We start from the raw sequence: 24,720 nt of genomic DNA on the forward strand, positions 1-24,720 counted from the left end.
TTTCCCATCTTCTCAAAAGCAATGACCCCATGTATGTAAGTGTTGCAAAACTCTGCAGATCATTTTAGCCACAGTGTGAGAACACATCTCCTTTCAAAAGTTTGCATTAGCTGATGGAAATATCCTTGCCTTCCCATGGTAAAATTACTGCACTTTAGCTGAGTGACAGTTTAAAAAGAGGATTATTTATGACGATTTTCCTACTTTCCTCACTGGAATTCAAAAACCTTGATACATGAAAATAGTAACAACATTTTTTCTTGCCTGCTAGAAGAGTTCTCTACAACATAAACCCCACAGCTAAAAATCATTATATTTGTACTAAATATCCTTGATATCCTACTTTTATCTACCTATTTATATGTGGAGATGAATATAGGATTATCGCTATATAAATCTATTTATATATCTGCCTTCCTGCATCATTAATTAATTATGTCAGACTGCAAATATTCTATTATTTTTTGCTTTGTTATTTCTGCATGATCTGTCAAATGCCATTCTCTCACAATCTACTTTACCTGTTTGCCAACTAGTGCTTTTCTTGAACAAATAAATTTTAAATCATACCTTTATTGGAAAACATGATTTTTGGTTTTCACATGTCATCTTGCATTCTACTCCTCTTAGAAAGGCAGCTCTGTTTGTGCTCTGAGGTGTGAATGAAATGTCATGACTTATGTATTGTCCCCACACCATAATGATATCAGAATATAGATTGTCTTCCGTAACATTAGATGCACGAATAATTTTTCTTGTCACTTCACGAACCTAGGAAAAAAAGAGCTAATTTACCTGGGATGCCAAATATTATTTACCTTTTACATACAGATAAAACACTAAAAAAGCAGAGGAAGTAGTGATAAAAGCTATCACTTTTGCCAGGATATTTTATGTTGTGGAGTACTTCTAATGGCTTGTTTTAAAAAATCACTGACAGGCTGATATTCCTGTTCAAAAGCTGAGATGTCAGTACCACAAAGTGAGTTCAAAGATATTTCAGCTGAGTTTTCCTGTTTAGTTACCAAATGAGTAGGACATCTCTGATCAGCTTCTTTTCTGAGTCTTTTGAATCACACATGTTTTCTTTTACAATGTCTAAAAAGTTTTCATTCTATTTGTTCTATTCTTTTAACAAAGGTGCAGAGTTAGCAGGGCAGCCTCCAATTAATGCAGTTACTGGGGCTTCACACTGCTCCGTGCCATACAAGCTATTCACATACGCGACATTTTAGGTACCAAACAGAGACCCAAATGTTCCACTCAATATTCCCAGGCAGAAGGAAGTCAAGACCCAGTGAATCTGTCTGTGGGGATAGCCAGCTCCTCAACATGCTCCTTATCTCAACTCTGCAGAAACCCTTCTGAGAGATTTACATGAGGGGATGCTTACTCAACATGGCATAGTTGCCTCTTCACCCAACCAAAATCATCAGGGCAAACCAACACAAGTTAATACTGACTGAGACAACATTATCTTTCAGATTTCTCTTTGGGGCTGTGAAACACCCTCTCATGGACAGCAGCCTGTTGAGTCACACTGCTGAAAGAACTGCACAGAAATAGTAGGTTAGGAGACAGTACAACGGTACACACCCTCTGTGCAGATGGCAGGGGGTCTGTGGCCCAAAACCCCGGCGGTTTTGCAGGATTGCAACTTGGTGGGAAACTCACAGGAATGGGGGAAAATTCATTGAAAGTGCACATTGGTGGCATTTCCAGTCTCCCACATGGGAATAACTTACTCACAGGAGTATAGAGGCCATCGGGGGTTCACTGTAATTTACTGACAAAGGTTTTCATATCTCTGTAACTATGTGCTGTAAATGACCATGGAAATGGCTTTGAGCTACACTGTCTTCTAATATTCTGTCTTAAGGTAATTCTAATATTTATCCCCTACCTTTACTCTGTATGTTCTGCTATGTAGACTCCCTCCTCAGGCCCTATGCTACCAGCACTCCCAGCTATCTTGGAGACACCACTGACTTCCTGAGGAAACTACAATCCATCGGTGATCTTCCTGAAAATACCATCCTGGCCACTATGGATGTAGAAGCCCTCTACACCAACATTCCACACAAAGATGGACTACAAGCCGTCAGGAACAGTATCCCCAATAATGTCACAGCAAACCTGGTGGCTGAACTTTGTGACTTTGTCCTCACCCACAACTATTTCACATTTGGGGAGAATGTATACCTTCAAATCAGCGGCACTGCTATGGGTACCCGCATGGCCCCACAGTATGCCAACATTTTTATGGCTGACTTAGAACAACACTTCCTCAGCTCTCGTCCCCTAATGCCCCTACTCTACTTGTGGTACATTGATGACATCTTCATCATCTGGACCCATGGAAAAGAAGCCCTTGAGGAATTCCACCATGATTTCAACAATTTCCATCCCACCATCAACCTCAGCCTGGACCAGTCCACACAAAAGATCCACTTCCTGGACACTATGGTGCTAATAAGCGATGGTCACATAAACACCACCCTATACCGGAAACCTACTGACCGCTATTCCTTCCTACATGCCTCCAGCTTTCACCCAGACCACACCACACGATCCATTGTCTACAGCCAAGCTCTACGATACAACCGCATTTGCTCCAACCCCTCAGACAGAGACAAACACCTACAAGATCTCTATCAAGCATTCTTACAACTACAGTACCCACCTGCTGAAGTGGAGAAACAGATTGACAGAGCCAGAAGAGTACCCAGAAGTCACCTACTACAGGACAGGCCCAACAAAGAAAATAACAGAACGCCACTAGCCATCACCTTCAGCCCCCAACTAAAACCTCTCCAACACATCATCAAGGATCTACAACCTATCCTGAAGGAAGACCCATCACTCTCACAAATCTTGGGAGACAGGCCAGTCCTTGCCTACAGACAGCCCCCCAACCTGAAGCAAATACTCACCAGCAACCACACACTACACAACAGAACCACTAACCCATGAACCTATCCTTGCAACAAAGCCCGTTGCCAACTGTGTCCACATATGTATTCAGGGGACACCATCATAGGGCCTAATCACATCAGCCACACTATCAGAGGCTCGTTCACCTGCACATCTACCTGTGATATATGCCATCATGTGCCAGCAATGCCCCTCCGCCATGTACATTGGTCAAACTGGACAGTCTCTACGTAAAAGAATAAATGGACACAAATCAGATGTCAAGAATTATAACATTCATAAACCAGTCGGAGAACACTTTAATCTCTCTGGTCACTCAATTACAGACCTAAAGGTTGCAATATTAGAACAAAAAGACTTCCAAAACAGACTCCAAGGAGAGACTGCTGAATTGGAATTAATTTGCAGACTGGATACAATTAACTTAGGCTTGAATAGAGACTGGGAGTGGATGGGTCATTACACAAAGTAAAACTATTTCCCCATGATTATTCCCCCCCCCCCACCCCCACCCCCTACTGCTCCTCGGACGTTCCTGTTAACTGCTGGCAATGGCCCACCTTGATTATCACTACAAAAGGTTTTCTCGCCCCCCCGCTCTCCTGCTGGTAATAGCTCATCTTAAGTGATCACTCTCCTTACAATGTGTATGATAACACCCATTTTTTCATGTTCTGTGTGTATATAAATCTCCTCACTGTATTTTCCACTGAATGCATCTGACGAAGTGAGCTGTAGCTCATGAAAGCTTATGCTCAAATAAATTGGTTAGTCTCTAAGGTGCCACAAGTCCTCCTTTTCTTTTTGCGAATACAGACTAACAGAGCTGCTACTCTGAAACCTGCTATTAAAGAGTAACTTATAATAGATAAAAGAACACAAATAACTGAAATCTGCAACTAAGGGAAAAAACAGCATAGAATTTTTATTTTTTTTTTACATAGCACTAATTTCATATTCGTATATTGTATGGTATTTTAAAGTGTAGTTTAACAAAAGGGGAGGGAAGCTTGTTGGTGTTATGCTGAATGATCAGATTCCTTGCAATAGTACAAGCTTTTTTTAAATGTGTTTCACTCCATTAGCACAAGACTTAATGAACCTGGAAATATGTGCGATTGATAACATCCACTGTAAAATTTCTCATTGAAATGTCAGTTTTTCATCTATAAACCCCACACTGTACTGCTTAAAGTTATGATGCCATTTAATTTGTGAAAGGACTTGAAAGTGACATTAACACTAAAATTTGTCTCCCATCATTATTAAATATGTGAAGGGTAAAATGAATACAACAAAAGACTGTGGTTTCTGAGTCAATATAGTAAGAGGTAAATCTAACAATTTGAGATAGGCCTGAAGCAGACACACCAGATCCAACCCTCTCCACTGAACATAGGGAAGTTTGCATCCAGTTTCAGATATAAATGTTTTGGTTCAGACCTTTCACTATTGCCATCTCTGCTGTATTATAACAATTTGCTGTGCAAAAATCCAAAGTAATTCAAAAATCCAAAAAGTAATATTGCAGTGGTTCCTTACATTAGTAGTTTGAATTACATAATAGATGAAATCACGGTATGTTGGTAATTTTTGTGCAATTGTGTTATCTTAATGTGCAAATAAATTGTATTGCTGTAGATAAAATGAACAATATATTTACCTGCAGTACATTTCCCATTTATGTTGTTATCCAGAAGCTGTCTTAAGTAACTACTGTGCATGTAATAGTCTCCTTACAGTGAATTAATGATTTCTTTTTCAAAGGTTCTTATCACAACTGCAGAATAAATGGCTCTCTGTTTACCTCAGCCACCAAGTTCATTAAAAAGACCACACAATTGTAAATGTACATAGAGTAGGATTTTCCACTGGCCACTTTATAGGCCCAACTCTCTCCACAGTTCTCGAGTACAGACTTTTATAAAACAAGCACTGTATAAAAATCTGGTTTGACAGTACCTCAGAGCAAATTTCAATTCAATAGTTATTCAATCTAGACCATTACCAATCTATTTTCAGACAAAGTGCTGGTGATATAAACCACTGAATGCACTACTGTGATGCAGTTATTGGAATATGTATTAAAGTTTTAATTGCAAAGGCTTTGCCTTCTTTCTTAAATGTCAAATCCATGCCTATACTTCAGGTACTAATTAAATATCCAATAATGGCCCAAATCCTTACTCAAAGAAACTCCAACTGAAGTCATGCCTAAGTAAGGTTTGAGTATAAAGAGAGGACTCATGTAGTTGTACTCCTGAATATATGCTTAATTAAAACACACCACTCCAAAATTTAGGCCATGTCTACACTTACAAGCTTACAGTGGCACAGCTGTAAGACAGTTCATATAGCTATGTTATGCTGATAGGAGAGAGCTCTCCCGTCGACAGAATAAAACCAGCTCAACGAGCAGCAGTAGCTATGTTGGCGGGAGGGTGTCTCCCACCAACACAGCGCTGTGTACACGAGCGCTTATGCTGGCAAATCTGGCAAATGTCGCTTAGGGGGTTGTTTTTTTCAGAAAAGTTGTGTCGACATAAGTGCTAACGAACCATATTCAACTGCAGTTTGACTTCATTGATTTAAAAGGGATTGTACAGTCCCAGGCATGCATGTAGCCCAAATCCAGTGTTTCAAATGATTTCATGGTGTTCTAACCAATGGCAGCTGAGATCCATTAAAGAAGAAGCTGGGATTCCATCCTTTGGGCTGGCTGATTCCATCTTCATAAACTGGAGGGAGCCATCTAGCCAGAGCAGTGTTGGAGGCTCCCCATCTAGGATGTTCCCTGGGGAAATAAAAGATTAGAAAATCTTTTTTCCAACAGTTTTAATTTTAAAATATGCATCAGATATGAGTGTATTTCCAGATACTGGGCTATTTATTTAAAAGATCTCTGAAAAGATACCAAGGCGTACCAAAGCCAATTTGCCCCAAAGGAAGGGCTAAAAAGTCTTTATTTACTAAAATAAAAAATTTCAGGGCCTGAATTTATGTCCCTAGCTTAGGCTACTCTCCTTTAAAAATCTATGGGTGCTTTGCCCACATAAGGACTTCGAGACTGTGTACTCATTCATTAGAAAAAAAGGGAAAGAAATGTTACAGCTCTTGCTGGCCTTCATCAAGTGCTCTTGTTTAGAGCTTGGAATTGGGTGTTAGGGCGGGGACGAGTGGGGCTGGAGGGAAGAGGAATGATCAGTGGGTTGGTGAGGATGTAGGGAGGCAATCATCTTAGGGAGTAGGGATCATGACTGGGAGTGAAAAAACCTAAGGTGAAATTCTGTCTCCAGTGAAGTCAATGACAAAACCCTCACTGAGGCCTGGACTGGACCCAGGTCCTCCTTCCATCATAAACATATCTAATCTACCTATCACTTAAATTCAAAATACTTTACATTGGAGAAAGGATGTGAGACTGTCTGGATCAATAAATTGGCAACTGAGCTCAAAATAAGCAGGTCAGAAGCACAGACAGACCCAAACCAAATCCTCAGAATTTTTGGTGACTCTGGATCTTAATTCTGTAAATAGTCCCTATTTTTACAATGAATTAAACTAAAAACCCCTAATTTCCCCTCCTCTCCCCCGCAATCTGTGATATTTAAAATTCAGATTTATGTTTTGCAGCTTCAGACCATCTCATGATGCTGTAATGGCCCATGAGAAATTAGTTTCGCGCTCTCAATCCGGATCATAAACACCTCTGCTCCAGCCCAACTGGCACCCCTGAAAGCCAGGGACTAAATAGGCATTGAAATTGAATTTCCCTGTCACTGTAGAGGTAGGATAGGGTAGGGTTGAAGCACATTGGTGGGGCACTATGGGTAAGCTGGTGCAGTTCTGTAGCAAAACGCAGTACTTAAGTAGATGTCTAGGATGCTCAATCTAGTACATTTCATAACTTGCTAAATACACACAATATTCAAAAGCAGAGATAAAATATTAAAAGCATATTAGGTTTACTCTGATATTCTAAGGCTGAGCCACAAAGAACTAGGAATGTTCAGAGACAGAAAGTGGAACTACAGGGTGTTACACATACATCTATATGCTATGGAGACACTAAATTGGGAACAATTATTTTATTAATACTCCACTGATCTTCAGCATACCAAAGTGGCTCAATTTGCAAAGCTATATGGGACAGTAATACACTTAATTAACCCGAATAATTCACACTGGAAGGTTGAAATGTGCCTTAATAAAGCATTCAAATTAGTTACAGTTGATTTGTCTTTATTGAAATTGCATAAAGTACTGCACATAGTGTAGTGCTATTCCACTCAATTAAAAATAATGAAATGTTAATTTAACTGCTTAACCAGTGATTTTTCTCCTGATTGCTTTTATATTTTAGCAGCTCACTAGAATGTTACTGCAGTAAAATCCCTTTCAGATGCTTTTTATTATTATGTAAAGATGGAATTAATGCCCTCTTAAACAGTGTATCAAGCCTGTGTAGTTTAACAAATACACTTGATTCTATATTTATGGATTCCTGCTCTATTCTCTGCATTCACATATTATATTTCTACTTATTTTTAATAGTATCTGCTGTTTCAAAACTGAGCACTTTGGAAAAATTCATTAAAAGGCAATTTATGATCAAAATGTAGAAAGAAAAGACTGTGAAAAAGATCCAGAGATGAATCCAGTTTATATTATTCAAGCAACCCCCCCTGCCCCTGAAGTCCATGGAATTAAGTGAGCAGGATTTATCCCCAGGCAGTTGAAATAGAGGGTTACTGTTTCACAGATCCTTATGATGTAATCAAATATGATTCCTTCTATGTCAAGTGGAGATTTTTCACTCACTCATACTGGCATTACACATTTTTGGATAGCTCAAAATTTGTTTTGTTGTGCCTTAGAAGGGACCTGAAGTTTTAAGATGCAGTTTATTACCTGGATTTATATCTTTTGAATGCCCTTTTTTTTAGTGTGCCTGGTTTTGGTATCAAGATGTAGAAAGGAAATATTTGAATTAATGTGGTATGACTATATAATACTGTAGTGGAGGACTCTATGTTTCAAATCTTTCTGAGATGTCAGGGACACAACTCGGGAGATGCACAAAGAAATAGCTGCAAGCATGGATCCTTTGTTATTACACTTAAGTTTTCACATGAAAGGCACTTGAACAAATGGCCATAAGGATGCAAGAATGAGAATTATATAATGAAATTCCTTTGTTGGTTAAAGACAATAACCTAACTAGCTGGACAACTCATTTCTGTAATAATTAGATTTTAGAGCTAGAAAACACATTATTTTATCTTTTTTGCACATGATGCATTTGGGAATGCCCAGCCCTTTCACTCCACATGCATCAGCTGCCAATACAATTCCATAGCTGCTATTTTTAAACATTTGAAACAGAAATTCTGAATTTCCTGTTTGAGTTACACTTGAGTGAAAAGTTCAAAATCTACTCAAATTGATTATAGCAGAATAAAAATGTGACTGAGATATTCTCCCAGTCCCCAACACATACAGGGGAGTTAAAGACATCTTTTCAGCTAGAAAAATAAACAGCATTATGGAACTTATGATAATTTTAAAAAAGAACCGTTTTCTAAACAGTTTATCTACATTATTTACCTAACTGAAATTTAACTTTGGCTGGGGTTTATAACTCTCAAATGCCTTCGAAAATTCTAATCTCTCTTTTGAAAATAATTTCCTTGAGATAACAACATCTTCCCATAATGCAGCACTCTCCGCTACCAACTAGTGCACTGCAGAACAATGGGAAAGTGGAGGTGCAGGCCAACAAAGCTTCGGCAAAACCCTGCTCATATAAAAAGTGCAAAGAATCTCTGAAGTATCCAGTGAAAGCATGGGATATGAGATCTCATTCAAGATGGTAAACTCCCTGGTGCAGTATTCATGTATCTACTTTGGAAAAGGAAAGGGCTAAACATAATATGTGTGCAAATGACTACACAAGGTTCAAGATAGTGGAGAGTCATGCTCACTATGTCCAAACTGAATGAGTTATCAGTTGCAACTATAATATTAAGTACTATCTCAGATGTTAAACAATTCTATAGGTGTCTAGTGGGATCAGCTGACACACATATTTGATCTTATGTTGTAGATGCACTTGAGGATGGTGTCTTGCACAACTCTTATCAGAGAGCTTGCCACACAACACTATTTAAGATCATTTGCAATGTGGCAAAACTGACTAATTCCACAACAAAACAAGTTTTTTTTTAACCAAGGTTAATTCTTTGTTTGGAATTTTCAGTTTGGCACAAATCCCCCAAATCCCAGCGATAGCTAAGGAACCTCCCCCGATCCCACCTCTACCTCCATTCCCGCTTTCACTGCAAATCAAATCAGGGTGATTCTTCTGAAGTAAAAATCTCTCTCGCTATTTAAAAGCTTTTGGCTGGATAACTTGAGTTAGCACTTTGGAAAACCTGTGTTCTTCTTACCATAAGAAGTAAGCAGTCAAATGCAGTTAGGAAGTGTGTCGTGACATGAGAGCAGGTCAGTGTTTGTGGAGGCTAAATTGGACCAGCAGCAATGATAATACATTTATTTTTGAGCCACGCGAATAGTGAAAGCTGCAAATTAATCACAGCCATAATTTTTCTAATGGCCTCATCAATAAAAAAGCAAGCTCTTGTTAATAAGCCCTTTAAGGAGAAGTAGTTATAAATAAAACTTTGACAGGAAGAAAAGTCAATTTTAAGGTCTCACTGTAGCAGCCCCAGATATTAGCAAATATGAATTCTGGGATTTAATGCGTTGTTGAAGAGTTTATGCTCTTGAAATTCACAGAGGCCTGGTCAATATATCATTTTTGTTTCTGTCAAAGTATTAAAATATGATACAATACTATTTAACTGAAATTCAGTTCACCAAACAGTCTGGTTAACTAAATGTTGGTTATGTCCACAGACACAGTAAAGCTCCAGGCCCTTTAAAAGCTGACCAGTCTGGAAGCCAGGCAGCATTCCCTTCACTGAATGCCAGATGTAGGAAACTTTTCACTGTGGATAAACCATTCTGGGGCAGGCTGGTATCTCTGTACTGTGCTCTGAGGCTCAAAGCACAGATTATACAAAGATCATAGAATATCAGCGTTGGAAGAGACCTCAGGAGGTCATCTAGTCCAACCCCCTGCTCAAAGCAGGACCAATCCCCAATTTTTGCCCCAGATCCCTAAATGGCCCCCTCAAGGATTGAACTCACAACCCTGGGTTTATCAGGCCAATGCTCAAACCACTGAACTATCCCTCCCTGCCTCCCTCCCAATGACCAGACACCTCCCCCTCATCCAAAACCATGTTCAACTGAATGTTTTGAATGTGTCCCAAAACCTTCAGCCAACCAAGGCTCTGATGCACAAGCATTTTAACATCACTTTGTGGTTTGCGTGTAAGAAATCTGTACTGTACCTTTGAATGTCTATCTGCTAGGGAACAGCTATGAGAAAAACTGAGTAGTGGAAACACTGTTTTCTTTCTTTTCTCATGGAGATATTACAGTGGTTTTTCTTTCTTCATTGTTTTCTTTAATCTAACATGAAATTAAGTAACCATTTCATTTTCTTCTGTGTCAAAAACCATACCTTTATGAATAACAGGAAGAGAACTGTGTCCTAAACAACACAAGTTACATACCTGTTATTGCATGCACCAGTGATGAGGCGGTATTTATTGGCTAGGCAATTATTTTGACATTTTGGTGGCAGCATGTAAGGCAGACATCCAGAAATATTGGCAATCATGCTGAGCAGATCAGGTGATAAAAGATCTGGAAAAAAAAAACAGCCAACCCAACATGACCCGTTTGTTTGCTCTATTTGTTAAAGAATAATGTTGTATCTGTTACAGTAGAATCCATTACAAAAGTCAACATTAGTCAGCTGTTATCCCTGTCATTTCTGCTAATGTATTTGTTATTTGCAAGTATTAACCATGTAGTTTATACAAATAAGGCCATTTTAGCTATTCATCTTCCCTAGACATGTAGATACATGGAATTATTTCTGCTCCCTGGCTAGATGAAAAAGGTATATAGTATTTATTAGGTACTAGATCTGGGCAGTTTTATTAGAACTGATTAAATTATTAATTGAATTAGTTAAAATTACTGTAGTTTCTGAGATCTGAGAAACTGCATAAAACTTACAACAATATCTAAAGTGAATTGGGCATATGACAAACAAAAAGGAAAGAATCCAAAAAGCTAGTGAAAAATTAGGGCCAATATAGTTACAGGTGAGCTGACCTAAATACAGAAAGGAGCTAACATTGCACTTTAAGAGTCAGGTGCTCTCTTTATGAAGGCATGGAAAGCGTGTCATTAACAACTGCATTCCTTTATTGAAACATAACACCATTCCAACACAACAGTGACCACAGCCTGCAACTCCCTGATCCCACAGCCCCACCTTCTGAGGTGGAGGATGACCTGTGGTCTCTGCAGCCACACCCACATCCGTATGTAACAAGAGCCACTCCTCTGCGCTGCAGAAGCTACAGGCAAGAGATGGAGCCCAGTGGCCATCAGTGTTCATTGTGAGTCACATGATTTCAACTCCTTTTGGAGCCAACCTCAGGGTAAAGCAAGAAACTCCAGCCCTCATATGAATATCAGATCTGCTGGAGACTGGCTGCTCTTCTGCAAGAGGTGGGGAAAGGGAAGGCAGCTAATAATTGCTGCTGCAGGAAGCAGGCAGAGCTTTATCCCTTTTCCCTCAGGAGCCAAAAAGAGGTTTTGGGGAGGGGAGGGAGAGTAGAAGCATCCAACACCATTTTCACAAGAGAGGAAGATGGGGAGGAGGGTGCAGAAAGAGTCCAACAGCTCAAGCGGCTCTCTGATCCTGTCCCCTCTTTTCCTCCTGGGTCAGTCTGTTCTACCCCCTCCTCTCACATTAATCCTGGGAATGGGGAGAAGGGTGAAGAGAACCCTGATGCAGCTGCCCACCCCCCAGGCTGGGGAAAGAGGGGTGAAGAACCCTTGAAACTGAAGGAGCATCAATGGGGATGCTGGGTGGCCAGGGGCAGATGTGGGGCTGGATGGGTAGAACTGATACTGGGGCTAGGAAAATGAATTATTAATTGATGAGCTGGAGAAGGGACAGGTAGGGGGACAGAATTAATGAATTAGAATGTTGGGGGCTGGGGAGAAGCTGGATCTAGACACCATTAGGCAGCATGTGGGTAGATGCTGTTCCAGAGTCCCACCTTGTGACCCTGCCTCAGTTTTTCCTCTGAGTTCTGAGAATAATACACCTACATCCACAGTCTTTAAGAACAAGATTCCTCCTCTCTTGGGGCCACTTTATTCAGGTTAACCAGCTCTCCTTTTAGTTTCACAATTTCACTTTCTTGGGGCTGTGTGCTTCTTATCCCTGTCCTCCCTGACCTGTAAACTCTGCCTTCAAGTCTGGGGACTTCACAGCCCTCCTTCTTGGGGCCTGTGTGAGTATGTCTACTGGGAGCGAGCCTCTCAGCCCAGGCAGACAGACTCAAGCTAGCAGGGCTCCAGCTAGCATGCCACAAATAGCAATGCAGATGTTGAGATTTGGCCTTTAGCTAAGCCTCTCAATGCCAATCAGGTCAGGAGGTGGGCTTGTGCATAGGCAACAGTATCTACAAGGGGGAATTACAGCATAGCACTTTGGTGTGCACTGCTATTCACACCCCCATAATCCGAACTGTGGGACAGCATGGACAAGCCCTTAGTTTATGTGTATGGCATGAAGTTCCCAAGAAAAAACCCAAGAGAGAGAACTGTAGTGCTTGATGTTTGTTTGCAACAGTCTAGGTCTTCCATCTCTTGAACAGAGAAAAAAAAGTCCATTTATAATACTAAGAAAGAAAATAGATATTATTACAATGTTATTATTTATAGAGATGGTAATAAGTCATGACATATTTGGATCTAGGTCTGAATTTCAAACATCCCAAATGCCAGGGGGGTTGGTTTTGCCCATCTTAAAATAATAATTATAGTAATAATGATGATGTTGTATTACTTAGACAACTCTCCAACTTTGAACTTTCCAGTGCATTACATAAAACAGTAAAATAGCGTATAAAATACATAAAATCAATGCACCATGAAAAGTAAGAAGTCCTTCCATGTCTGGAGGAAACACATTTCAGGAACTCAGTGCCCCAGAGGAAAAAGATACAAACAGTACCCTTCTGTGTCTGCCAACCTCAGGCTCCAGAAGGACCAAAGCCTCTGACCTAAGAAGCTCAACAAAACACACAGGGCATTCAGTATATTTGTGAGATGATTTGTAGACAATCCAAGTGCATGTGTGTGATTGCAAAGGATGCTAATGGCTAAATGCTGCTGTTTAGATGCTCAAGCACCATAGCAGTACAATCAGAAGCAAAACACAATAGAGGTTAACTATTTGTAAGATGCTTTTAAGATCTGAACAGCATGCACTATGACTCTAAGGTGTGGGTATGAATAGTACTCCTGCCTGCATAAAATAAAAATGAAGTCAACACAGTTTCAATCTAGGAGATAACCCTTAAGCTATCAACAGGGGTTTCTGCCTGTGTGTTGTATTTACCACTTGGATGCAGTGAGCGTTTCTGCTTCTGGTGAACTTTTTTTTCCAGCACTTGTGTTGAAGTTTCCATTCTTTCAGCTGCTTGGGAAATATCTTGACTTTCTTGTTCAGGAAATTTTGAAAAAGCCAGCAGCAGAGCAGGAGCTATTATTCCCCTCCTTTGAAGATTTCTATAACAGATAAAATATGCATTTAAGTGTAACCTTTCAATATACTGATATTTGTAATTAGGGCTTAAGTGGAAAAGATTGAACCTGGGAAGATTTTTATCATCTTTTGCTATTTGTTAAAAATATTTGTATCCATGTTAACAAGGGAAAATGCATTCCGTTCAGAGTTCCCTTTTTATGAAACTTATTAATAATTATATACAGAGCTCTGTCTAGATGGAGAAGGAAAACACTCGTGGTCTGAAATCACAATACAACAAATCATAATGTGTGTACACATATTGGAAATAGTTAAAGATTTGACTTAGAAATACTATATTTTAGGAAAAAACCCCAACATATAAGCTAAGGTTCCTTGAAGCCTAACAGGAGTTATCTATTTAGTTGTTCAGTTACTCCATGAAAGGGAGTAACATGGAAAGTTATCATGCCAAAAGAGACTTTAGATTGCTCATGGACAACAAATTAGACATGACTTTGCAAAGCAATATGGAAACAAAACAAGCCTGTGAAATTTCTAAGGCATCAAATTGTAACAAGAAGGTGGTAATCCCTCTGTTAAAACTGCACTCTGAATACTGCATTCAGATCTGTGCCTCATTTTTTTATTTTAGCTGGAAACACCATCACTTGGATGGTTCAGATTAGACTGAAGCAAATGCTAAAGACATTCAGTGGAAAATAACTGCAGTACTGTTCTGTCATTTCTATGGCTACACCAGAAATAATGCTGCTGGACAGAGGACAGAAGGAATGTCACTCAATATCTCAAGTGGCAAAAAGGAATAAACTTTGCCAGAAGAACTAAACCACTTCCCTTTTATGCTTGTTGTGAATTGATGATGCCCTGAAGCAAAATTTGTATTACATAAGGATATGAAGGGATACCTTGTGGACAAAATACTAATCGATGCTAAATACAATAGTCACAATGTAGCATTAACCGAAGAGTGAAGCCAAATGGTAGGTTTGGTTTAAATGTCAAATTTAAGATCACAGACAGCTTAAGGCATAAAATATACAATTAAGTGCTCAATCAAGAAACAGCCCACTCAGTCAAACTTGAGACCTCAGACAAGTGTCTATAGTAAAAAAACCAGCTCCACATAATGGGTAGCTGGCTGAGTTCCCATTCACTGTGCACCTGCTCATATTCAATCAGTGAAGTGCTGTAAATGCTATACCTAGGAGTTTTCACAAATATTTAACCATTTAGGGTTTGTTGCAAAACCACCTAAAGTCAGTGGCAAAGTTCCCAATGACTTCAATGAGTCTTGAATCAGATCCCTAGAATGTGAAAAACCCCTCAAGGCAAGCCAAGCTCAGTTTGGTGATGTGTTCTCTAGGCTCATGCTTTACATATAGTTTGGATGGAAATCTGATGTGCAGCACTTTGTTTGACATAGAGAGAAATAAACCGACTTCCAGGCCTTATCTTCACTGCGCTCCACTGCAGCTCAGCTCTGCATGTGAAAGAATAGTGGAACTGGGTCCTGATTAGAGGTAGGCAAAAAATTTTGACCACAATTTTATGGTGAAAAATTTAGATTTGGTAACACCAATGTGTTTTGTAAATTGTTTGTTTAAAGAAAAAACAAAAAAACAGTGGAACCAACCAACCAAAAAAAATCTGAAAAAATCAAAATGTTTTGTATTTACAATGTAAAAATTAAATATTGATTTTTCTGGTTCAAAAGGGCTTTTCATTTTGAAATTTCTTTTAATTTAATTTTAAAATTATAAAAAAAACATGTAAAAATGCTCAAAATCAAAATGAAATGTATTCAACCAAAAACATTTTTTTCCCTTCAAACTTTTTCATCTGCCAACAAATTCAAATATTTTTTGATTTTTGGTCTGATCCAAAATGACTTTTGCTCTGATTTTTTGAAATTACCAACTTACCAAAAAATCAGTTATTTGCCGAGTTCTAGTCCTGAGAGTGACAAGGGTAAAATTAATCAACAAATCTCACAGACTATGTAATTCAGAAACAACTCCACTGAAGTCAAAGGAATTATAGAAGTATAAAAACCAGTGTATGAGAGATAAAATTCAGGCCTGAGGTGTTTAGATGTGAGCATAGTTGCCTAAATCCTAAAGTGTATGAGCAACTTGCAGAGATTAATTGCAGAGACCAATTGGGGATTGGTCCTGCTTTGAGCATGGGGTGGACTAGATGACCTCCTGTGGTCCCTTCCAACCCTGATATTCTATGATTACACTTATTTTTCAAATTCTCAAATATCAGTTCTCAATTACCTTAGCCTTCTCAGGAGGCAATATTTAAATACATATGGATAATTTTCAAAAGGATTTCTCATCTGTATTGGCCATACTCCTTCAGCTTTAGATATAGTATCTTTCTTTTGCCTTGAACTAACATTTATTGAAGGCAGTGTTTGAAAATTCCTAACATGCTTTTAAGCCTGAGTTACCTTATACCCCTCAAGAGATATCCCAGAACAGTGAAGTTTTACAGAATATTAAATGAAACTCATTTCATTTTTGGACACCCCTTTGAGGACTTGAGTGTCAGTGAATAAATGGTAATGTTTAGCGACCTTCTGCAAGAGTAGTTTCTTATTTGGGGCATAGAAATTGATTTTTCACTTCCCAGCATATACAGATTGTCCCTTTTGTCCACTTGCCTGGGTATACAGAGGCACCAGCAGCAGACAGCAGCTTGCAAGGCATCTGAACTGGTGGCATCTGGAACAGGCTTTGCAAATGAGGTTATTTCCCCCGTTGGTTAGAACTATGAAACCAGGATAGCTCCTGTGCAGTACATACTAAATAAAAGTATTTATTTCTGACTGAAGACTCTGAGCCATCTTTAGTCTGTCATTAAAACTCAGACACTTCCAGGGATGTCATTTGTCTTTTCCCCCTCAGATAAAATATACTCTGCTTCCTTAAGATATTCCTCCACCTTGAAAGACCCAACTTCAGCCATTCCTAGCTCTGGTCTGGTTCAGAAAATCTCATCTACTTTCATCAGAATTAGGCCTACCTCAAAATATTTAGCATGTAGGTTCAGTTCACATAAGAATCTTTGAGTTTAGGGCTCGTCTACAGCTTGTCCAAATTAAACATCTTGAGTTTATACCAAATGGGGCTGGAAATCTCACGGGAAGTTTTTTGAAAGATTTCTGACAGGGTTCAATTGAGGTCTTTTCAGACATTACATCTCATCTGCAGTTTCTCATTACACCAAAAATTTAGGACACTTTATATGCTGTACCCATTCCTTCTACTTTTCTTCATATTATTTTTCTTAACTTTTGAAAATGCCTTTGTATTCACTGGTTAAATGGAAACTGCATATGTTGCTTTCTTGATTATTTTGATGCAAACTCATTGATGATTATCTCTGGAATCTAATTTCTTGATAAGATGACTTTCAATGGACAGGAGAGGAAAATTATAAAGAAAAGCTTAGCTCCTTGTAACACAGACAGAGTTTTTAACTCTTTGGCACATTAAAATGAATAGTTAGCATTTGTATAGGGAAGTGAGAGAATCCCATTTCTGTAATAGGAACAGTTGACAGCAAAATATACTTTTTAACAGCTTTGTACATTTCTCAAAGGCCACTTACTTTACTCTTTGAATCAAGATACTGCATCTCTTTGCAGACAGATATCATAGTGATGGGAATATTATAAGTAATGTTGGTCAAAAAATTCAAATGAAATGTTTTTCTTCTGGAAAAATGGATTTTTGTCAAAACTGAAATTTTCTGCAGGAAAGATCCTTTTTAGTAGAACTTTTCATCCAAAACCTCTAAATGATACATTTTGTTTAGGGCCAGTTCTTTGTTAATGTCACAGATCTGGTTATGCTCCTCCTGCTGTATGCTTGCCAGACTGCTGTGAGGGGATCCAAGCTCTGAATCCCATGTGCCCTTAGCTTGCTAGTGGTGGGCAGTTTAAGCCCTGTTTCTAGCTTTGGGCCTCTCGGCACATATTCCAGGTGAAGACCTAATGTCTTACACTCCTCTTGGCAGGGAGGACCCTACAGGCAAATGCTTAGACTTTGAAACTAGCGCTATCTCCTCCAAAGCCTCTCCAAAGGTTTGAGCCTTGTGGCTTATAGTTTACCTCTTCAGAGAGACATAACAATGAAAACAAACAGATAGACATCCTTGAGAGAGGATTCTAAAACACCATTGTTCTTTACTTAACAGCGTGAGAAATACACAGATCTATATAAAATAATGAACACACCTATATGCATTTCCCTGCCTCAGATGCCTTACCACTCTGGAGAGGTTTCTGGGCCTGGGCAGAGCCTTTTGGGGTGTCCAGGTTCTTTCCCCCTCAGCTCATAACTTCTCTTCAGAATCATGGAGCCTTTCCAGCTCAGCTGGCATTTGCTGACTTTGGGTGGTCCTTTAGTTAAACTGCACATCTCCCCCCACTATGAAAGCATGCCTGTCTCATGAAAGGTAATAGAAAAATCTGTACCAATGTACCTGAAACTGGGTTGGGAGCTCTCTAATTAAAGATGTGGTCTGTTCCATAACTTGTATTTCTAATGTTTTGATTAGATTCACTAGAACTGTACGGTTTTCCTTTGCGGGCCATAGTGCAGTGACATTTATATATATTAATTACATTTTAAATCTATGTTGCGGTGTATGTTATTGTAAGTTAATAAAATGTGTGTATGTGTGTGCGTATATTTTAAAAAAAATTAAAATAAATATATCTTGAGTGACTGCCATTGTATTTTCACTGGGTAGTTAGTGTATTTTAGTGGTTAATAGTTGGCTCTGAGAGTCTGGATTCTTGAGTTCTATGCCTGGTTGTGCCAATGTCTTACTTTGGAAAGTCACTTAAACTAACTATGCTTCAGTTTATCCTACCTGTAAATTCGGCACAATAATGTTTACCTAAGACACAAGTTTTTGAGTGGCTTGATTACTTAACGATTTGAAATACTTTGAGCTTTTTGGATGAAGGAGTTGTATAAATAAGTGGCACATATAATTATTATTAGAAATATACATCTAAAGCCAATGACTTAAATGTGAGGAACTCCAGGAATCCTTTATGACATGTAGCCAGAAATTACTGCTGAATTACATTGTTGTTAGATTTCCATGTTGATTAGAGAACATCACATTTTGGTCAAAGTGCAGAGAGCCTTTAGATCACTAATTGTCTTGTTCTCTGTTACAACCAACATGGCTTAGAGCTTAACTTCAACCAGACTATCATCTTTTTACACTTTAGATTTAGCAAATCATCAGGCAGAGAGAACAATAACAAATGGATGGAGACAAAAGTACTATGTAATAATTGCTGACAGTAAAGTACAAATTAATTTGAGAGATTTCTCATGGAATATACTGTTTCCTTGCTGCCTGGCACAGGGAGATAGATTCCTGGGTCCAACAGAGCTCTGGTTGGTCAGGACCTAAGGTAGGGAGAGCACAGGGAGACAGCCTGGTCTAGAGGATAGGCTTCTGAGTCTTCTATTGCTGGCTTTGGCAATTACCTGCTCTGTGACCTTAAGTGAGTTACTTCACTTCTCTGTGTGTACTTTCCCACTCTTTGTCTGTGTTGTCTGTTTAGAGTGTAAGCTTTTCAGGGCAGGGACAGTTTCTTACTCTGTGTATGTTCAGTGCCTATAATCCTTATTGTGATGCCTAGGCACTACTATAATATGAGTATAATAAAAATAATAAATCATAATAAGTATGATAATTGTAATAGTAATGAAAATTACAATAATTATGATTATTTGTATTATGATAATGACAAAGACAGAACAATGACCCCTGCCTTAAAGAACCAACAATCTAATTATATGATGAGAGACAACAGGTGGGTACAACAAACAGGCCTGGGCAGCTCAAAGAAATAACGAGACAATTATAAACTGCACAACAAACAGTGAGAGTTGGATCAGGCACTAAATAATATTAAAATCTGGGAAAGCTATTTAAAAAATATTGCATTTTGCTAGCAGTTCATTGATCAGGACATGCAAGTGAATGAGGACAGACACAAAGATGGATTTAAGCAGCGGGCCACAACTTTATTAAACTTAGCACCCCTCCCTGGTGTTATCTGCCCCCTCTACTCTTACCAGGTATTTAGTAATCCAGTGCAGGGTATACAGGGCTTCTTACATATAGTCCATAATGCAGGGTAGACTCTCCACTGCCTACTCCTAAGATTCAGTACATTCTGCTGAATCCCCTTCCCACTGTGAAGGGGGCAGAAGGTACCAGAGAGGGACATTGTTCTGTGAAGACTTCAGGTCTCCCCTTTCCCCACAGGCCCAAGCTCCATCAGCTTGAAATCCTAGGTCTCCTTTATTTCTGGGAGCTAACCCTTTGGCCTTTCATCCACACTGGGCACCAGCCACAAGTTGTGGTGAACTAAACATTTATATAAATTCCTAGTTTTTAAATTTGAAAGTCCTATTCCTGTTTAATCATGACGCTATGAAGAAACAAAAACAAAACTACAAAGGCATCAGCCAATTTGGCTCCATACTACAACTAAGACGAGAGAGGGTGAGACAAAAAAACCCAAGCAAGGGTTTAAATTAATGATTGTGGGAAGCAAGGAGCCAATTAGTGCCCATCTTCCTGTGGCTGACCAATGGGCATCAGAGTGCCCATGGGAAGGAGTGACCTACACCTGGGGTACACTTCCTCTCTAATTCTGAAGCTGTCTGGCCCCCTATAGGTCTAATCAAGTTTACATTTAAAAACTTAGCAACATTGAAGGTAGCTGTAGTCAGTGACTTTAATATGTTGCTGTTCAATAATTACAGCATTCGTAAGTATATGGGGAGGGTCTAAAATAATACAAGAGTCCAAATGGTGATATTAAATACCTACCCGAGGATATGCATTTGTCCATTATGATCACAGTTCAAGTTCAAGTTGAAGTAATAAATAAAATCTAGTTTTGTTCACTCAGTGTGCTTGCAGTTTGGAAACCTAGTTCATGAATTCAGCAAACATAATTTTGTACTGTTGTACTTGGAATAATTAGGAGTTTCCCAATCCCAGGCTGAATAGGAAACTGCCTTTTCATCCTAGAAATGCTTTTCATTCTCAAGAGCTGAACTCATTTGTATTGTATTGTGGCCTTCTTCAGTTATTTATGAGCTAAAGTGAGATGATTTGAGTTTTCGCAGTACTATGAATTCCATAACTTCCAGAAGTTCAAATATGCAGTAAGATTCATTTCTCATAGTTTTTAGGCTTTGTACTCACTAAAGTCCTAATTCAACTGCACCATATTCTTTTACATATAAAGAAAATAGTTTAGTTTATTAAATTGCACATACCTTTAAAGTGACTTGAAAATACAGAAATATTTTAAGAACTTAAGGACACAGCTACTTTAGCAGACTATCCAAACAGACCAACAGCCCTCTCAGTCCAGTGTTCTGTTTCTGCCAAAGGCCAGGGGTCTGATGTTTAAGAGGAAGGTATAAGACATACTCATAGGGCCAAATTAAGTCAATAGCAAACCTTCCATTAACTTCTATGGGACCCATTGACCTACTGAATTGGCCTAAAGGCACCAAATTGTGTAATATTGTATAAGATAGGGCATATTTCTTATGAACTTCAGTTAATGATCCTTTTGTGCCCTGAACCATGAAGATTGACAGCCCTGCTATTTTATACTTGTTAATGTAACTGCAGATGCTATTTTTCTTCATATAGAACTGAAGCCTGCAGTTACTGAGCACCCCGACTCTGATCCAGCAAAACACTTAAGCATGTCTCTTAGTGGATATGGTCAGAGTGCTCAGAGGCTTACATGATCAAGCCCATCATGTAAAATGCCTACTACATTTTTACTCTTTCTAAGCTGTTTTCCACCAATAGCACCCTGCCTTCGAAGGTTCCATGCGTCAATCAAATATTCATGTTATCAGATATAATTTGTCATCTGATTTTCAATCATTGTGTTCTTTGTATAATAGGTAAAGAAAATAGGACCTGCTGATTGGTCTTTTCTATATTATTCATTATTATAATTCCCTAAGAAGCCTCTATTAAGACGAACATTAAAAATGAACTTTGAACATTGCAACACTTTATATCTTGTATACCTATTATTTTGTTAACATTTTGAAAGAATTTAAACAGTATGGTGCCCTATTTGAAATTAGCTGGATTGCAATTTAGTTTCCAATGGATTGCAACAACCAGCAGCACAACTGGCAGTACTAATAATACTTGACATTTATCATCTATGAGGCACTACACAAATGTTAATCAAATAACCTTCACAACATCCCTGTGAGAGTGGTAAATATTATCAGCTCCATTTTATACATGAAGAAACTGAGACATCAATAAGTTAAAGCCAACATTTTAAAATCTGGTCGCATAGCTGTAAGCCACAAAATCCATATTGAGACAACTAAGCAAAAGTGACCTTCTATTATACTCAGTCTACTCAAAGAGCTGCAAGAAGTTTTCCTGGGATCTATGAATCTCAAGTCACTTTCACCATATACAGATAAACCCTGTTTGCATAATGGCTTCAGGGACATCAACAATTGTAAAAATGCTGGAGGTCATGGGAGAGAAACAAATTTGGGGTAGCACATAACATTTAGATATTTAGAGCTACCTGTACACAGAAATCACTTGATCCCATGCCTAATAACGGTACATTTTACATAGAGTGCCCCCCCCCCCCGACCACTTTGATTGGATTGCTATCATCACTGTTCTCCCCTGACACCGTCTAGGCTCCAACTTCACTGTGAAAAAACAAGCTAATTTTTTTGGTTTTATTTTTGTGTTTTAACTACCATTTCTTTTAACAACTCACGTCTATTCTTCCATTGGGCATTAGTTAAGTTACTGAATTTATTCAGTCCCTAACATCCTCTCATGTCAAAACCTGTTTAACATGGACTCACTTGGTGAAATTGTGGCCCCACTGAAGTCAAGGGGATTTTTGCCATTACCTTTGAGGTAGCTGTTAGGATATAGATATTCAGGCCTGTCTGTAAAGGCCTATACTCTAAGAATTTAGGTGTATTCTTATCACATAGCTAGTTATAGAGGTATAAAAGAAAGAATCAAAATCACTGTCTGCCAGTGTAAGGGCCTTCTCTTACTATGACAGTCTGAGGCCCTGTGCTTAGGCTAAGGCCTTTGGCTAAGCAGCAGAGGCAGCCATAAGCTGGGAAGCGAACGGTCACATCCTCACATTCCAAACTAGTCACATTGAAATCAGGTGCTATTGGGCTGTTAGGAATACAATCCTGTCCTGATAATGCCTATCGCCTCCAAAGAAAGGGAAGTGCCTAGAAAATGTAAAAGGAAACTTAGTTTGATAGCATCCTGTCTGGCAAGAACTCACATATCAATAGTTGGGATGTGAAATCCTCACTTCTGTATTGTTTTGTCATTATAGTTCCCACTTTGCTATTGTTTATTTGCATGGTCTCTATCTGGTTCCATGATTGTTTCTGTCTGCTGTATAATTAATTTTGCCGGGTGTAAACTAATTAAGTGGTGGGATATAATTGGTTAAATAATCATGTTACAATATGTTAGGATTGGTTAGTTAAATTTCAGGAGAATGATTGGTTAAGGTATAGCTAAGCAGAACTCAAGTTTTACTATATAGTCTGCAGTCAATCAGGAAGTGGGTGGGTGGGTGGGTGGGGGAAATGGGAACAGGGAATGGGAGTGGGGAAATTGGAATCATATTTAGCTTAGGGCAGGGATGGGAACAGGGCCACAGGTAAGGCTCTGTGGTGTCAGAGCTGGGAAGGGGGACACTAAGGAAGGAAACTGGAATCATGCTTGCTGGAAGTTCACCCCAATAAACATGGAATTGTTTGCACCTTTGGACTTCCGGTATTGTTGCTCTCTGTTCATGTGAGAAGGACCAGGGAAGTGAGTGAGTGAAGGAATAAGCCCCCTAACAGGAGCCACGACATCACCCATTGTTTCTATCTCATTCAGATGCTGGTAAAATATAGTTGCTATTTAAAGCTTTACTTTAGCCCAATAAATAAATGAGGTTATGTGAAAACTCAGACTCGTTTGCCTCAAAGATTCATGCCATCTGACATCTTTCATTGGATTCAAACAATCAGAAAACACTCGCTTGCTAGAGTATTTTTTGGTTTTTACATAGTAACGCTTTACTAGTTAACGAATAAAATATTGCACTAGTGTGCAGCATATGGTATGATACAAACTAGATTGGTTCACAACATGTGAAAGGATGATGTGACATTGCATGCTCCCCTAAAGAGATATCCTTATGGCCAAACAGGGGTCACATTGAAATTAACAGCAAACCTGACACACAGACCATTTTTACCTTTTCAGTGTATGGTATATAGGATCATCCACCACTTTAGCCCCCTCCTGGATAGCACTGGTAACGTAGGTATCTTCAGTTTCTTCTATACATTAAAAAAATTAAAAGTTAAATTGGAGGCAACAATCATCCAAAGAGTATTGATCATTGAGATATTTACTGATATACTTTCCTTCATAAAATCCACTTAATATTGATATAAGGCTGTCTGTAATTTTTCCACTGAAAGGATTTCCCAAACTTTCTCATGTGGCTAATGTTGAGGGAGCTATTATTTTCCAGAAAAAGGAGCTATCATCACATATAGCTGCCTAGCAGTATTTATGTTATTAATGGGTTCTTTTCTGAGTCAGTAACCTCCTTTGGGCTGTAACTTAATAGAAGCACTATGGGGTCTGTGTGTAAACTAATTTTATTTACCTTGAAAATTCTGTTTATTTTCCTCCAGAATATTAGCTTAGGGCAGTTCCACCATACATGCACAAAGATCCCTGTTCTGCCATGTTCTCTCCTGCATTTGACTCTCTTTTTATATATTTCCTTAGTTTAAATGGAGTGAGGTAACACTGATAAAGTACTTTGTAATAATTGTGCATACGAGTTATACAAATGATAAGGTTCCAGCCTTCCTCCAGATATTTTAAAACTCGATTCAAGCAAGATCCAGATATTTCCTCATTGTTGCAAATGGATGTCTGGTTTTAGACCTTTTTCGTAT

The 24,720-nt window shown here is 38.8% G+C and overlaps 1 protein-coding gene across 1 annotated transcript in view; it reads right to left on the reverse strand.

The window, feature by feature from the left end:
• TPO (thyroid peroxidase) overlaps positions 1-24,720 on the reverse strand; it is a 78,856-nt gene that overhangs the window by 51,263 nt on the left and 2,873 nt on the right. Inside the window, exons 2-6 of the mRNA XM_074947228.1 lie at positions 24,003-24,087; positions 13,496-13,665; positions 10,578-10,710; positions 5,599-5,728; positions 571-771 (exon numbers count right to left, since the gene is read on the reverse strand). Of these exons, the coding sequence (XP_074803329.1) occupies positions 571-771; positions 5,599-5,728; positions 10,578-10,710; positions 13,496-13,665; positions 24,003-24,087 (719 nt within the window). The remainder of the gene's footprint in view (positions 1-570; positions 772-5,598; positions 5,729-10,577; positions 10,711-13,495; positions 13,666-24,002; positions 24,088-24,720) is intronic.

This window comes from Natator depressus, chromosome 3 (genome assembly GCF_965152275.1).
Source record: "Natator depressus isolate rNatDep1 chromosome 3, rNatDep2.hap1, whole genome shotgun sequence".
NCBI lineage: Eukaryota > Metazoa > Chordata > Testudines > Cheloniidae > Natator > Natator depressus.